The sequence below is a fragment of the Pinus tabuliformis genome, chromosome 2_1 (assembly GCF_031772625.1).
Source record: "Pinus tabuliformis cultivar Carrire ecotype Pingquan chromosome 2_1, CPIR1, whole genome shotgun sequence".
Lineage (NCBI taxonomy): Eukaryota > Viridiplantae > Streptophyta > Pinopsida > Pinales > Pinaceae > Pinus > Pinus tabuliformis.
Genome location: NC_142299.1, coordinates 978,141,743 through 978,156,601, shown reverse-complemented (window position 1 = coordinate 978,156,601; position 14,859 = coordinate 978,141,743). Strand labels below are relative to the sequence as shown.

The following is a 14,859-nucleotide window of genomic DNA, read 5'->3' as shown; positions in this document are numbered from 1 at the left end:
GAGGTGAGAGTGAACCGTTGGATCACTACATATCGTGACCGTCGGATTGTAAGTTACAAAATGTACAACGGTAAAGAAACACACTTTTACCTAACTCTATACCTAACTCTATACTAGACCAAGTTGAACTTAACTATTTCCTATGTGTCGGAATATCCTAACACTAAGGAGTTCGAATTAGCCTATGAGCCTACGTTAGCCCCTACTGATAAAATAATGTGCAAATAAAACCCTTATTGGTGACAAGCTCACCAAACTAGCTCACAAGTGTAAAAATAAACCTCATAAGGGGCCAAATAATAATATGTACATGTCTTGGGGCCATCCAAAGGCATACTAATATCCAAAAGTGCGATATTGAGGATAAATTCCTCAGAATATGATGGATAAGGGGGTGGCCCCTTGTTCTCCAAGTAGTAGACCTGTGGTGCTCCCAATGGGTCCGAGGGCACATAAATGACCCCATGGGTCTCCATATGAATTGAAGATGCCTGTAGATCCTCTACAAGGGTCCAAGTGGTGGAATGAATGCTGCCATGACACAAGTCTTGGGACACCTGCCAAGAATGTGGGGCTCCTGTGGGGGCCTTCTGGGCATAATGTACCAAGCATATCACCATCATCCCAAAAGTGGATTGCTAGTGGTCTCTGAGCATCCATGAAGATCCATGGAGTGTTGTTTGCTATTGTGGAGGCCAATGGCTCTCTATGCACACACCCTACATGTGACAATGTCGACCTCTAAGGGTAAGGATCTCATATAGGGAGACCAAACCCAAATGGAAACCGCCTGTAATCCTGCATAAGATCCAATGCATCCCCTAGGCTTTCAATACAACCAGTCATTAAATAGGTAAAAGAGTTTACAAAAAATGGATAACAACGTGGGCACTTCATAATGGCATGCCCTTCCATAGTGGGCTTTGGCATGTGTTAGTGTCTCCAAGCTCCAAAGGGTGTTAGCCAAGTACCTTATTAGGTGGTTTCAGCCCTTGATGGGGATAGTATGTCTAAGGTACATCCCTCTAATGGGGTTGGCAAATGACAAATAAGTGGAATGGAATAGGGAATGAGAGGGGCAATCCTGGGCCACATAGTGGGGCATAGGGGTAGCTAGATAAGGGTAAGCCCACACCTGGGTATGTAATGTGTAGGAGGGAGCAATCGTGGTACATGAGGTGCCCCGACCTTGAGTTTTCAACCCTTCTTTATATGCCTATTGCCTTTTATGAATTTCTTTAATTAATTGCCCAGGGCTCAAAGTACAAGAGCATGATATGTAAGATATAGCAGTGATTACCCCCTTTTAGGTAGGGCAGTTCATTGCCCTCCAGGGGTTGGAACAATCATGAGTTACTGACTGATAAATGAGGCTCATCGAGGGCCTACGGAACCAGGGTGATGGCCATGGATTGGGGTGGAGCTCATGCATTGGCTTTTGCCCACCTTCTGATTATTTTGTCCCGGCCATCTTTTGCATTTTGTGGTACAATTTCCTGTTAAATGTAGCCAATTTTGCTTTTTCTTTTTCTTTTAATTGCTTCAACCTCCGAGGTATCATTCTACGCCTAACCCTAGTTAGGGGCAAGGGGATAGGGAGGCTAGCCCTATGTGGACCTAGAATGGGAATGTGGAGCCAGGTGGGAGAAATGTTGAATGGGGTATAGTGGGTGGAAAGGGAGTAACATGTGCAGGTAAAGGAGGGGGACCACACACCCAATGTCAGGGTTTCCCAAGTAGTACAACTCTAGATCCAAATGGTCAATAAAGGAGATCCCTCGGGACTAAGATCCAACAGTAACAACCGAAAGAGATCAAGGGAACAAGAGCACAAACTAAGCCCACTCTTTTTGCCAAATCACCCCATCAATCCATACCCAGAAGTATCCATGATAAGTAAACCCAATACCCAATTACCAAATGACAAGACATACCTTTAGATTCAGGGGGCCCACCTTCAAACATATGATCAATACAGGTGGGTGAGGGACCACATGGCTGGCTTAGGTGGCAGAGAAATGGCACAATGATCTAGTAGGAGGCATCAAGGGGCTGCTGACTGCTAGCTGAGGTTCATCATGGAGAAAAAATTCTCCTGGGGATATTACCTGCAAAGTGGTGGGTAACAAGGTGTAGACCAATTGGTTTGTATGGGTTTAGGTCTTTTTGAAATTTAAAGCTTTTTTTCTTTAAATTTAAATATGTTTGTGGTTTTTTTTTTTGCTAAGTTTGCAAGAATAGGATTCATACTTTTTCCTTTGCCAAGTTATTCATGGTTTGATTTGTGTGATTTTGGTTTAGATATGCGTTGTTTGCATCTCAGCTAATCCAATACTTCCTTTACACATGAAGATCCTACTGTGCACAATTGTAAAAGGAAATAAATATTTATTTTCATAGTCAAGACCATGTACGTGCACTTACATATAAAACGATATTCTAATTCAATGCTAGTCCAATACCTATTTCTTAATTTATACTTTATAGTTTTCATAGGAACATCTCCCATATTTTGTCAGAAATGGACAAAAGTGACAATACATGCAATACATGTATTTTTGCTGTTCCCATCTCCAATTTTTCGTTCATAAATCATCAAAGATGATTTTTCAGTTTGGATGTAAAACAAAATATTCGTTGTCATTACATATTGTATCTAGTTGTAGAAAAGACAACTTTATAATTAAAATCAGTGTTGCAAACATCACGATTTTATTGTGAAAAAATCGTGAAATTGCAATTTTATGGCCTAGCCAATGTTTGCCGATTTTTACTGATATTTTGGTGGTATCTTAATTTTGTCGATATTTTCCAATTTTTACCGATATTTTCTCGATTTTCACAATTTTTTGATTTTCCAGACTCTTGCCGATTTTAACCTGATGTTGATGTTTGCAACATTGATTATAATATTATAGAAATAGAAAATTTGAATATTCTCTGACAATCCTTTTCTCCTTTTGTTGTGAAGTTTGTTATTTTCCGTCGAGGTATTGGGTTAGACCATACAAGTGGTTACTTTATTATGGAGAAGGTGGATATGCTTCTCTGTCGAGTTCGGGACTGGCTGCTTCTGATGACAGGGTAGGCAGCTAGTGATTGGGCATGATTTGTAATGGATACTTAGTAGGATGGAGAAACTTTCTCTTAAGCATTGGATTGGATTTCAATTTGTATCTAATATATATGCAACGTTGATTTTGATTTGTTAGTTTCTCATTTCTTACTTCACCTCATTTTCATAAACAGACTTGCATATTTTTTTATGAGAACCTCCACTGGTGAAAGTAAAACAATTTTACGTTCGGGCTACCAGACGAGCTTGTCGCTTTCCCATTCTGTAAATAGCAGAGAGTCCACACAAATGAATGAGAAAGTTGGAAACCTATCGGGCAAGGGCCTTTATGTGGAGCGCATACGATTTGAGAACATGGAATGCAGGTGATGATTAATGTTAAATGAGTTTTCCTTGGCATGCTATGTTATTGTTGTGTAGCTTATAGTTGTAAAGATGAAGGAAACTATGCTGATTATGTCATCCGAAATGAGCACCTGTGACTTATTTTCATTCAATTCTTTGCAGTTTGAGAAATTTGTTTGGAAAAATCACAATTCAAGAGCCAACATTTGAGCAGATGATTATTATATACAGGTAGCATGTTCATCTTGAACTGCATTCAAAAGCAAAGAATTTTTTTTAGGAGTTTTTCTCGTTTTTTACTGTGCCCATGTCTTTGACTATCCATGTACCTTGAGGGTTGATAGAATCATAATACTTTTGGCTTTGTTGACCTCAATAAATTTTGTATCTATCTTGGTCAACAGTCTAACTTATTAGAGTCATAGATGATAGCTGGAAACTTGGGAAACTTTCTTCTTAAAAGGGATAAATTAAAAGCTGTCCAGCATAGTTTAGCACATGACTGTGATGTTACTTAGTTTGCTGGAAACATGTTAGCCAGGTAAGCATTGCTGTTCAAAGAGACCAAAGTAAAATTTGTCTGAAAGAGCTAGGTATAATTCTTTATGTTATTGGCTTTTTAGGCCAACAACACCGCAAAGTGAGAAATTTCAATGTGATGATAGGAGTATCCACATTAAACACTATAAGGACATTCCCATGGCAGACATGGAGACGATTCTGGTAAGATTTTGGAATGCTTTATGAGATAAAGAGTAGCAAAAATGTTTTGAGAGACTAAAACTCAATGAGCAAATTTGTACAGCCAGCAAAGAGGAATCCAGGCATGACACCCATGGACTGGGTCCAATTTCTTATTTCGGCGATCGTTGGTTGGGTAGGTCTTAATAGTTTTTGTGCATAAACTGGTATGGACTAATTACACATTATGCTTGCATAGTTGACATGTAAAACTCGTAAGTTTACACATGACAAGTCCCCTCTTGCAGGTTTCCTTGATTGGTTCTTTTGAAATGCCAGGAAATTTTTTGGTTGCATTTGCAGTTTCAAGTGCACTGGTTGGCTATTGTATCGACATTTACTCTATGTACGTTTTTCTATCCTCAAAGGTTAAAGCCATCAATTCTTGCATTGTTTAAATTTTTCTTTGTATTTCATATCTACTTCTAAGTTCTTTCATTTCAATTTCACATGATGTTTTCGAGTAATTTAACATGTCATCAGCTTGTTCAAACATCTTAGTCAAAGGCAGACCTCCTGTACTCTAGCATGTGGAACACATAGCTGACGTGCTCAGCTCTTTTGTGTTTATTTTTGGTCTCTTGCAGTGGTGAATAGAGACCTAACATTGTACGTCAGTTATATTGAAGAGACATAGCAACATTTACAAACATTTTTAATTTCACTATTGGTTTTTCTAAGATTGTTCCTCTGGATACTTGTGCTTTCAACTTACAGTCTTTATCACAAAGCTAAGTGAAAATGAAATCTATCCTCGAATGGTAGGCCCATGCCTTCATTTTTGTTGATACAGGTGTAATAGACTCCAAATTGTCGCCTACACTTCTTCAACCTTTTTCTAGTTATCATATTTTGTTATTTTTCATTCCTGTTGCTCTTTGGCAGCCTCAACTTATCATGTTAGTGGGACATAATTCAACTTTATCCTTTGAATTACTGTTGTTAGTTCATCTCAATGGACTTTTTCCTTCCCATTTGATCTTGAAAAGACATTAATCCATTTCCAACAGTGATTTCCCCCTTTGTATTGCTTCAACACGATGATGGCAAGTGTTTTTGTTACAACACAAGCATCTGCTTATATGTAGAGGTACTTTCTTACATAAGAAGCTAGTTGCTCAAATGTTTTTATTGGTCCACATGCATGGAATTGCTCATATGTAAGAACCACAAAAAAATGTTTAAATATTGACTATGATTAGATTTGACAAATAATCCCAATTAAATGATGGTGAGGCATTAGAAAAAATAATTAGAATGATTCCACCAAATAGCTCATAAGGCACCATGCTTGCTAAGATTTTGCACATGGGATAGCAAGTTAATTGGACTTGACTTTGGGAAAAAACTCCATGGTTAAGTGCACTTGTGCTAGAGGAATCCTGGGATGAGTGACCTTTCCAAGAAGTCCTAGTTACGAAGTGCTTTGTAATATCCCATTTATAAATTTCTCGGGATTTTTCTTATAATAAAATTAACCCACAAACTTCTAGTTGAATTTTGATCAAAATTACACATCAGCACAAGTAAAATTTACAATGAAACTCAAAAATGCTACAAATAACACAAGAAATAGAGAATAATGCAGTTTTACTTATTTACTAGAGAAATTACATATAAAGCTCTCGATAGAAAATATCTTCTGTGATGGCCACAGGAAGGTCTGCTACAATACTAAATAGATCCTCCAAATAAACTGAACTGATAAGTACAACCTGTGAATTCTGAATGAATTCACTAAAGGATGAAACTAGTTTTCGTCCAATCTCATTGGATAACTGTAATGTCCCTTCCTAAATTATTTTGGAACAGAATTAATTCCCCAATTTTGAGAACAATTTTGGAGGCTATGGGACCCACTCATTTTTGGTAAAGGACTTAGGAGTTAAAAGGAAGTCATATTATTTTGATAGTGGAATGTGGGGGCCACCCACACAATGAAAACACACTTCACTTAGCCTATGGTTCGAAATGCTTAGGAGGGAATTCGATTTGCTTGGTGAAGGGGCCACATGGGAAGGAAGGCCCACGAAATTATAAAAGGAGGGAGCTCAACTTCATTTGCATCTTTTTGGCATATCAAACTTAACTTAGTTGCTTGAGCTGCTTAGCCAGGTCACTTGTTGTTCAACACGAGTTTTCCAAGCAGAGAACTCACCCTTTCATCGGGGGACTTTGAGTGCCACCCTAGAGAGGTTCTTTCACATCTATCCAAAGGAGACTTGTAGTGAGTTTTCCAGCACTTACACTCAGTATTTTCCGAGGAAGTGCATATTCTAGGAGGACGCAGGAGAGGCTTAAGGGTAGTCCATTCTTATACCTTACACATCATGCTTTCATCCCTTGGAGTCCCGAGTAGTTAGAAAAGAAAAATCAAGAAAAGGCAAAAGGCATATGAAGAAGGGTGGGAAAACAAAGGTCGGGGTAACTCATGTACTACGATTGCTCCCTCCTACATTCATACACCCAAGTGTGGGCTTCCCTTATTATGGCTACCCTTGTACTGTGGCATGTGGCTTGGAGCCTTCCCTTGATGCCCCACTCCATTCCATTGTTAAATCACATGCCACCTACCATTTGATGGATGTATCGTGAACGTGTCACCCCCTTAGAGGATGAAACCACCTAATAGGGTCCTTGGTTAACCTTATTCTTGAACTTGGAGACACTCGTACGTTCTGAAGCCCATTATGAAAGGGCATGCCACTAGGAAGTGTCCACTTAAATCCTTGATTTGTAAGCTCATTTACTCAATTGCACTAATGTTTGGTTGTACTGGAAGGTGAGGGGATGCATTAGATCTTATATAGGATTGCAGGTGGGTCTTTGTCTGGGGTTTGATCTCCCTATATAGGGTCCAAGCCCTCCAGAGGGTCATATTGGCATTTGTAGGGTGAGCATTGAGAGCCACTGGTCTCCACCATAGCAAAGAGCAGATTGCCACTTCATGGGATCCTTCAAATTGTTGATTTTGGGTAGCATCGAATGTGCTCTAGCCACGAAATTTGGTGGAGAGGCTAAGGCACATGAGATCTCCAATACCCAGAAAGGGTTTGGGAAGATTCTAAACAATTTGAGAGATATTAAAATAATTAATATTTTTAATGGAGTCCCTAAGTCTAAACTTAGGGAAAATAAAATATTAATGTGAATTAATATAAAACTGTGTTGGAATGGTCCAAAAGTCATGGATCAAGCCAGCTCTAATCTTAGTCTTTGATTTGTCAATGAGAAAAGTATAAGAGGAGGCTTGAGGGTCACTTGGAGAACACACCGAGTTGATCAAGATTTCGACTTTCTAGGGCAGGTTTTGCTGAGGAAGTCGAGAGAGTGATCAAAGTTGCAGCTGAGGGGCTGTGAATACAAAAGCAGAGAGGCAGAGAGAGTGTCGGGAGGATCAGTGCAACAACTGGGAAAGTTGATGCAGAGGACAAAAGTCGAAACTGCCAAGAACAGACAGAACTGCCGGAACAACAAAGAAAGCTGATGCAAAGGGTAGAAGTAGGAACAACCGGAACTGCCAGAACAGCCGGGAAAGCTAATGCAGAGGATAGAAGTCGGAACTGGCGGGAATTGCTGGAATGGTCGGGAAAGCTGACGCAGAGGGCAGAAGCCGGAACTGCTAGGAACAACCGGAACTGTCGGGAACAACCGGAACTGTCGGGAACTACCGAGAAAGCTGACACAGAGGGCAGAAGAGGCTGACGCTGGGGTTTTTCGTGGGGCAGATTGGAGCTGAGGCGCTGCCGGAGTGTTTATTCGGGGTTTTAGCTGAAGCATCTGTCTTCGAAGGAGAGGTACTACTGCCGAGATTATTCTCTATTGGGTGAGCCAATTTTGGCACCCAGATTGTATTCAGAAATTGCATAATAATAAAACCCTCAGATCGCTGCACTGGTTTTACCGCATTGGGTTTTTCTGGGGACATTGGTCCAAAAACAATGGTGTCACTTGTGTGCTTGTTTTGTTTCCTTCAGTTGATGATCTGTAATGTGTTGAGCATGTACTTGTATTTATTTCCAGTATTTACATGGTAAATGACTTGTTAATTAACAGAACAATTATGTAGGAATAAATCAGAAAGTACATGAAGGGTTTCTAACGGGTTAGACTTAGAAATCAACAACATGGTATCAGAGTGTGGTTGCAGATCATAGGAGAACTGAGGACATCAGCCAAGCAGAGCAGCAGTAGCAGAAATCAGCTGTCTCGAGTGAAAGAGTTGATCCTTGTAGAACGTGACAAAGGAAGGAGTGACGCAGAGGAACTGCGTCATCATTCTAGGCCAGAGAAAGACAACGCAGAGGCTAAGGGAGGCAGAATCAAGCTCACGCAGAGGCCAGGAGGGCTGACGCAGTTGGCTGGGGGAGTTGATTTTCCAGTGCCGGGATTGCACAGAGCCAAGTGGCTCAATCCTTCAGTTGCTGGGGTATAGGAGGCTGTGGGTAAGTTGCAAAGTGAAGCTGGTGGGGTACTATAGTTAGAACGGTACCTAACAGGGCAAGACCAAGGGGACGGAGTTGCTGTCGAGGTGGATTTCTAGCCAAGGAATCCAGATAAGTGGTGCAGTTGCACAGAAGATCGGAGAGGGGCAACTTGACGGTTGGCAGAAGGATTTCCAGGAGGGAAATCAGGACTCAGAGGGAGTCCAGAAGAGAACTTCCAGACGGGAAGTAGAGAGACTTGGAGGAGTCGAACAAAGAACTTCCAGATGGGAAGTAGAGAGACTCAGCAGGAGTCGAACCAAGAACTTCCAGGCGAGAAGTAGAGAGACTCGGAGGAGTCGATAGAGAAGAGTAGAGAGATGGCCATGAATGGGATGAGGGATCAGGATAGGCTAGACGGAGCGTCCAACTTTGTGGTATGGAAGGCCAGGATCTTGTCCATTCTAGATAAACATCGTATCAAGGCCTTCGCCTTGAGGGATGACGATTGTGCCACGAGTACTCATGTGCCACTTGAGAAGAAGTGGGGAGACATCGAGCTGTAGTCAGGCGAACTACAGGTGATGAGGGGCAAGATCCTCGAGGTACCCAACCTCTTGGGTTATACTTTGCTACGGGAGCCCCGATGAGGGGTAGTAGTATTGGCAGATGTCGGCAGAGACGAATGAGGATGGAGCAATAGAGGGAGCGACAGTGTAGGATTCCTAGGACAATGTGAGGCTAGCACGCTGCAACAGTGCGAGAGGCACGGGAGTGTTGCACTAGTGCAGGATGGCATAGAGAGGTGTGCAACGGTGCGAGATGTAGGGAGTTGTTGCAGCAACGCAGAGGTCAGAGAGGGAGCACTTGTCAGTGATAGAGGGAGCTTCAGCATCGGGAGTGTCTCTAGCCTGACAAAGATGTCAGAGTTGGAAGATCAGTTACTTACTTCTCAGTAACTGAGTTGCAGCGCAACATTTAACAGTGGCGGTGTTATGGGCAGCACGATGCAGCATGATGAGAGGGGATGCAGTGCAGACACAACAATGGCAGTGGTAGGGCCATGGGCAGTAGCACGAATGCAGAGGGAGTTGTCATACAGATGCAACAGTGGCAATGGCAGAGCCATGGTTGGCAGTACGAGATACAACAGTGTAGATGATGGGCAACAGGCTTAGCATTAGGGACCGATGCTAGATGATCAGAGTAATACTTAATGAGGAGTGTTGATTTGAGGTAGCATCGAATGTGATCTAGCCACAAAATTTGGTGGAGAGGCTAAGGCGCATGAGATCTTCAATACCCTGAAAGGGTTTAGGCAAATTCTTAACAGTTTGGGAGATATTAAAATAATTAATATTTTTAATGGAGTCCCTAAGTCTAAACTTAGGGAAAATTAAATATTAATGTGAATTAATATAAAACTGTGTTAGAATGGTCCAAAAGTGTAATAACCATTCACACACAGTAACTAAAATCTGAAAATACAGAAGCCTGAAGAATTAATTTTTACTTACCTTAACTACTGCTGATTCTGCTACTGAACTGGTGATTCTGCTGCTGGTGATGCCGTGGCTATTTTGATCCAATCTCCGGGAGACCAATACCACCCAACCAGACTGAGCAAACCTAGTTGCTCAATCCAGAAAGCTGCTCAACAGAAGCTCTCTGTCCCTCCGTGCCCAGAACCTCAGACCGCTTAAAGCTCTTCCAATGGATAGTTATCTTCTCCTGGTTTTCTCCTGGTGAAATTCTGCTTCCGGTTCTCTCTGCCCCTCTCTGGTTTTCCCCCCTCTCTCGATCCATGTTGCCGGTTTTTATCCCCGGGCCTGGCGGTGGCCGCCCTCCTACTTGCAGCCATCGCCTTCCCTCGACTTGACACACTCTCCATGCAATTTAACCTTCAGATCTTTTCCTGGCAAAGAGCGCTCTGCTATAAATTCTCAGTTGGTTGGACGCGCCCCTTATTAATGGATCCTTTAATGATTTTTTTTAGGTATGCTAGCATAGGTTGTGTTTTACGCTGCATATGTATATTCATAAGTTTAGCTATATATATCTTATAACATTTGGATTATATATATATATTATAAAGTCCCTTTATATAGTGTATAAAATTTATAATATAAAGTTCAATTATGTATTTTGTAAATTTAATATATATATATATATTATAAAGTTTAATTATATATTCTATAAAATTTAACTTATATATATTTATAAATTTAAATTGTATTTATAAAACTTAACACATTTATTGTTTAAATTTTATCACATTTGTTTTTATTATAAGGTTTAAAACTTTATATAATGGATCAATTTAGCTGGGTCGTTACATACACCCCCCCTTCTGAGAACTTCGTCCCGAAGTTTAGAGTTTTAGGTTCAAGGTTTTAATGGACATGACCTTTTCTATCCCGGTCCCCAAGCTATTCAAAATCATCCTATCCTCCCTAATCTCTTCTGCTCCCATCCTATCCGTCCTCTACTGGAGTATGCCATGGCGTCAATTTTACTGACCTAACCATTCATAAACACTACGGTGACAGCGTCGGTTATACCGACCTGATTCCCAGTAGGCATCCGGCAGTCATCATCACACGTCTAGGGGAGCGTGACTCGCACAGTCCTCCCATGACTCCAGGGTTCGGAGGATAAACGGTGGGTAACACCTCCACCCCTCCCTGTAAAATTAGGGCTACTACCCTATCATAGAATCACTTTGAGCTTTAATTGTTCTGAGGTTCTGTCATCACGTGGTCATCTCGGAAATTGGATCATTTATCTGCAATCATACACTTACCCATGCATTTGTAAAATGTGCATCAGCATATTCAAAATAACTCATGTATTATTTACATATGTCACTACAGCATAACATATTTTGCCATATTCCAAGCACGTCTTTTGACGTTCATCTAGAATGTATTCACTTCCTGATTTCTATCCTATTGATCATACTAAAAATAAAATAAATCAGATCTATAATATCTTAATTTTTATCAGAAGAAAACTTATTCAACTGTCTTAACTTTACTTCAACATTTATAATTTAGTAAAATAAATCACATATATTGTTTTGGTATCCATGTACCAGCAGGAATTAAACACATATTATTTTGGTATCCATGTACCAGCAGGAATTTAAACATATATTATGCCACAAAATTTCATGTTTATCCATAATCATTCAAAATGTTTTGAGTCCCTGATTGTAGTGAAGTAAATATATACTAAACATAGTGTAAAGTTCTTCAAAATGGACATAAATTAGGGTATCTCTGACATATGTCCTCTGTATTCTCCCAAGTTGCTGATCCAGGACTATACTTGTCCCATTGGACCTTAACTTGGTCCACCAGACGGTTCCTCAACTGTCGAACTCTACGTTCCAGTATACGTAATGGTTCGACCCAGTGTTGCGGGGGAGCGCCCCCCCCCTCGCTCCCGCTCCCGATCCGCGCTCCGGGCGGGAGCGGGTCGGGAGCGCGCTCCCTAAAAAAAATTTCGCTCCCTGCCTTTTCGGGAGCGTTTTCGGGAGTGTTTTGCCTTTTTTTTTTGTAGTAATGTTCGAAATGCAATTTTTTTTGAAAGAAACAAATAGTTTTTGAGTGGGGCAACTTAATGATCAAGTCTAGGCCCTAGTATTGATATGCTATTCATGGTAATGTTAAATTCTTAAAGTAAAAGTGACATTTTCTTTAATTTTCATTTTCATCCTTTTACTTAAATTTTTAACATTACCATGAAATGACTCAGGATGTTTGAGAGTGGTTTCGTCCTCATTGGATTTCATATGGAGAAAGTAGAATTTTAGATTTCATTCAAAATCCAGCAGACTTATCAGTTTTTCAGGATTTCAGGATTGGGGGATTGCAATGTTTCCATTGAATTTTGTCATGTATTAGGGTATGGAACTCATATTTAATCAAGAGTACCAATCCCTCTATGTACCTTGATGTTAGTGACATTGGTTGTCGAACTCCTCTATCATGACCCTTCTAAAAATGTACGCATCACTCAAACAAAATCTTGACTTGACATGCTATGCTTTTTCTATCTTATGTTAATGCTTAGAGGGTGATATTAATGACAAAGATCCCTATACAGATACAAAGGTAATGACAAAGATACCTCTGGATATCAATGCTTGGAGGGTGATATTAACGACAAAGATCCTGATTTTGCAACAAGATTAAAAAATTAGACATTTCTCGTGGTGGCAAGAGGCCCAAGCATAAGAAATAGATAATAGATTTACTTCTCTTCTCTAGTTTCTAGTAGCTTTTATAACTATTGACTCTTTCATATTTATTATGATATTTTTTTAAACAAGATATGACAATTTAAGTTTGAAGTTGGCAATTATAACTCATTAGTAATGAATTATGAATATGATGCTTCATGAAAGTTGAAAGTTGTTTCATTTCGTTTCATTTTATAACATTTCATTTCATGTTAGATATTATTTGTTGTAATGGTTACACTTAGCTTACAAGTACAACTTTGGTGATCAATGATGATAAATGTTATATATTGAATTTTGAAAGCTTGAAACTTTAAGATTGATGAATCATGAGACTCAATATGTTGTATGTTACTATGTTACTAACTTGCGGACGTGGTTGATGAAGATTATAACTTCTAGATGATTGTTGTTATATGGTTCAATCTATGTTTTTTTATGTTTTTTATATCTAATTCATCATTCTACATGTTTTTGTTTACATATATGTATCAAAAATTAAAAAATATAAAAAATATATATATTTTTAAAAAATCGCTCCGGGATTCGCTCCCAAACCGGGAGCTTCTGAAAATGGTCGCTCCCGCTCCCGCTTCCGCTCCCGCTCCCCGCTTCCGCTTCCGCTCCCGCTCCCAAGTAACATTGGTTCGACCGTTATGACTCCCTCGTCCGATACCTGCAATTCTTTCCACTGGATGTTATGAGATAGATCAGCTACATAATGTCTTAATACAGAAACATGAAATACATTATGAATTCTATGCAGGTGAGGTGGCAGGGCAAGACGATAGGCAACAGGTCCAACTCTTTCCACGACTTTAAACGGTCCTATAATAACCATTCACACACAGTAACTAAAATCTGAAAATACAGAAGCCTGAAGAATTAATTTGTACTTACCTTAACTGCTGCTGATTCTGCTACTAAACTGGTGATTCTGCTGCTGGTGATGCCGTGGCTATTTTGATCCAATCTTCGGGAGACCAATACCACCCAACCAGACTGAGCAAACCTAGCTGCTCAATCCAGAAAGCTGCTCAACAGAAGCTCTCTGTCCCTCCGTGCCCAGAACCCCAGACCGCTTAAAGCTCTTCCAATGGATAGTTATCTTCTCCTGGTTTTCTCCTGGTGAAATTCTACTTCCGGTTCTCTCTGCCCCTCTCTGGTTTTTCCCCCCTCTCTCGATCCATGCTGCCGATTTTTATCCCCGGGCCTGGCGGTGGCCGCCCTCCTACTTGCAGCCACCGCCTTCCCTCGACTTGACACGCTCTCCATGCAATTTAACCTTCAGATCTTTTCCTGGCAAAGAGCGCTCTGCTATAAATTCTCAGTTGGTTGGACGCGCCCCTATTAATGGATCCTTTAATGATTTTTTTTAGGTATGCTAGCATAGGTTGTGTTTTACGCTGCATATGTATATTCATAAGTTTAGCTATATATATCTTATAACATTTGGATTATATATATATATATATATATATATTATAAAGTCCCTTTATATAGTATATAAAATTTATAATATAAAGTTCAATTATGTATTTTGTAAATTTAATATATATATATTATAAAGTTTAATTATATATTCTATAAAATTTAACTTATATATATTTATAAATTTAAATTGTATTTATAAAACTTAACACATTTATTGTTTAAATTTTATCACATTTGTTTTTATTATAAGGTTTAAAACTTTATATAATGGATCAATTTAGCTGGGTCGTTACAAAAAGTCATGGATCAAGCCAGATCTAATCTTAGTCGTTGATTAGGGACTTAATCTCGACCTTTGATTTGTCAATGAGAAAAGTATAAGAGGAGGCTTGAGTGTCACTTGGAGAACACACCGAGTTGATCAAGATTTCGACTTTCTGGGGCAAGGTTTGTTGAGGAAGTCGAGAGAGTGATTAGAGTTGCAGTTGAGGGGCAGTGAATACAAAAGCAGAGAGGCAGAGACAATGCTAGGAGGATCAGCACAACAGCCGGGAAAGTTGACGCAAACGGCAGAAGCCGGAACTGCCGGGAAC

At 39.9% G+C, this 14,859-nt stretch overlaps 1 protein-coding gene across 2 annotated transcripts in view; it reads left to right on the top strand.

The window, feature by feature from the left end:
* LOC149203910 (uncharacterized) overlaps nucleotides 1-14,859 on the top strand; it is a 455,652-nt gene that overhangs the window by 275,741 nt on the left and 165,052 nt on the right. Inside the window, exons 6-11 of one of the 2 annotated variants that reach the window (XM_089403606.1) lie at nucleotides 2,972-3,084; nucleotides 3,250-3,441; nucleotides 3,584-3,652; nucleotides 4,087-4,144; nucleotides 4,227-4,298; nucleotides 4,411-4,508. In XM_089403606.1, the coding sequence (XP_089259732.1) occupies nucleotides 2,972-3,084; nucleotides 3,250-3,441; nucleotides 3,584-3,652; nucleotides 4,087-4,144; nucleotides 4,227-4,298; nucleotides 4,411-4,508 (602 nt within the window). Of the gene's footprint in view, nucleotides 1-2,971; nucleotides 3,085-3,249; nucleotides 3,442-3,583; nucleotides 3,653-4,044; nucleotides 4,145-4,226; nucleotides 4,299-4,410; nucleotides 4,509-14,859 lie in introns of both variants that reach the window. The other variant, XM_089403605.1, reaches the window with a different exon arrangement.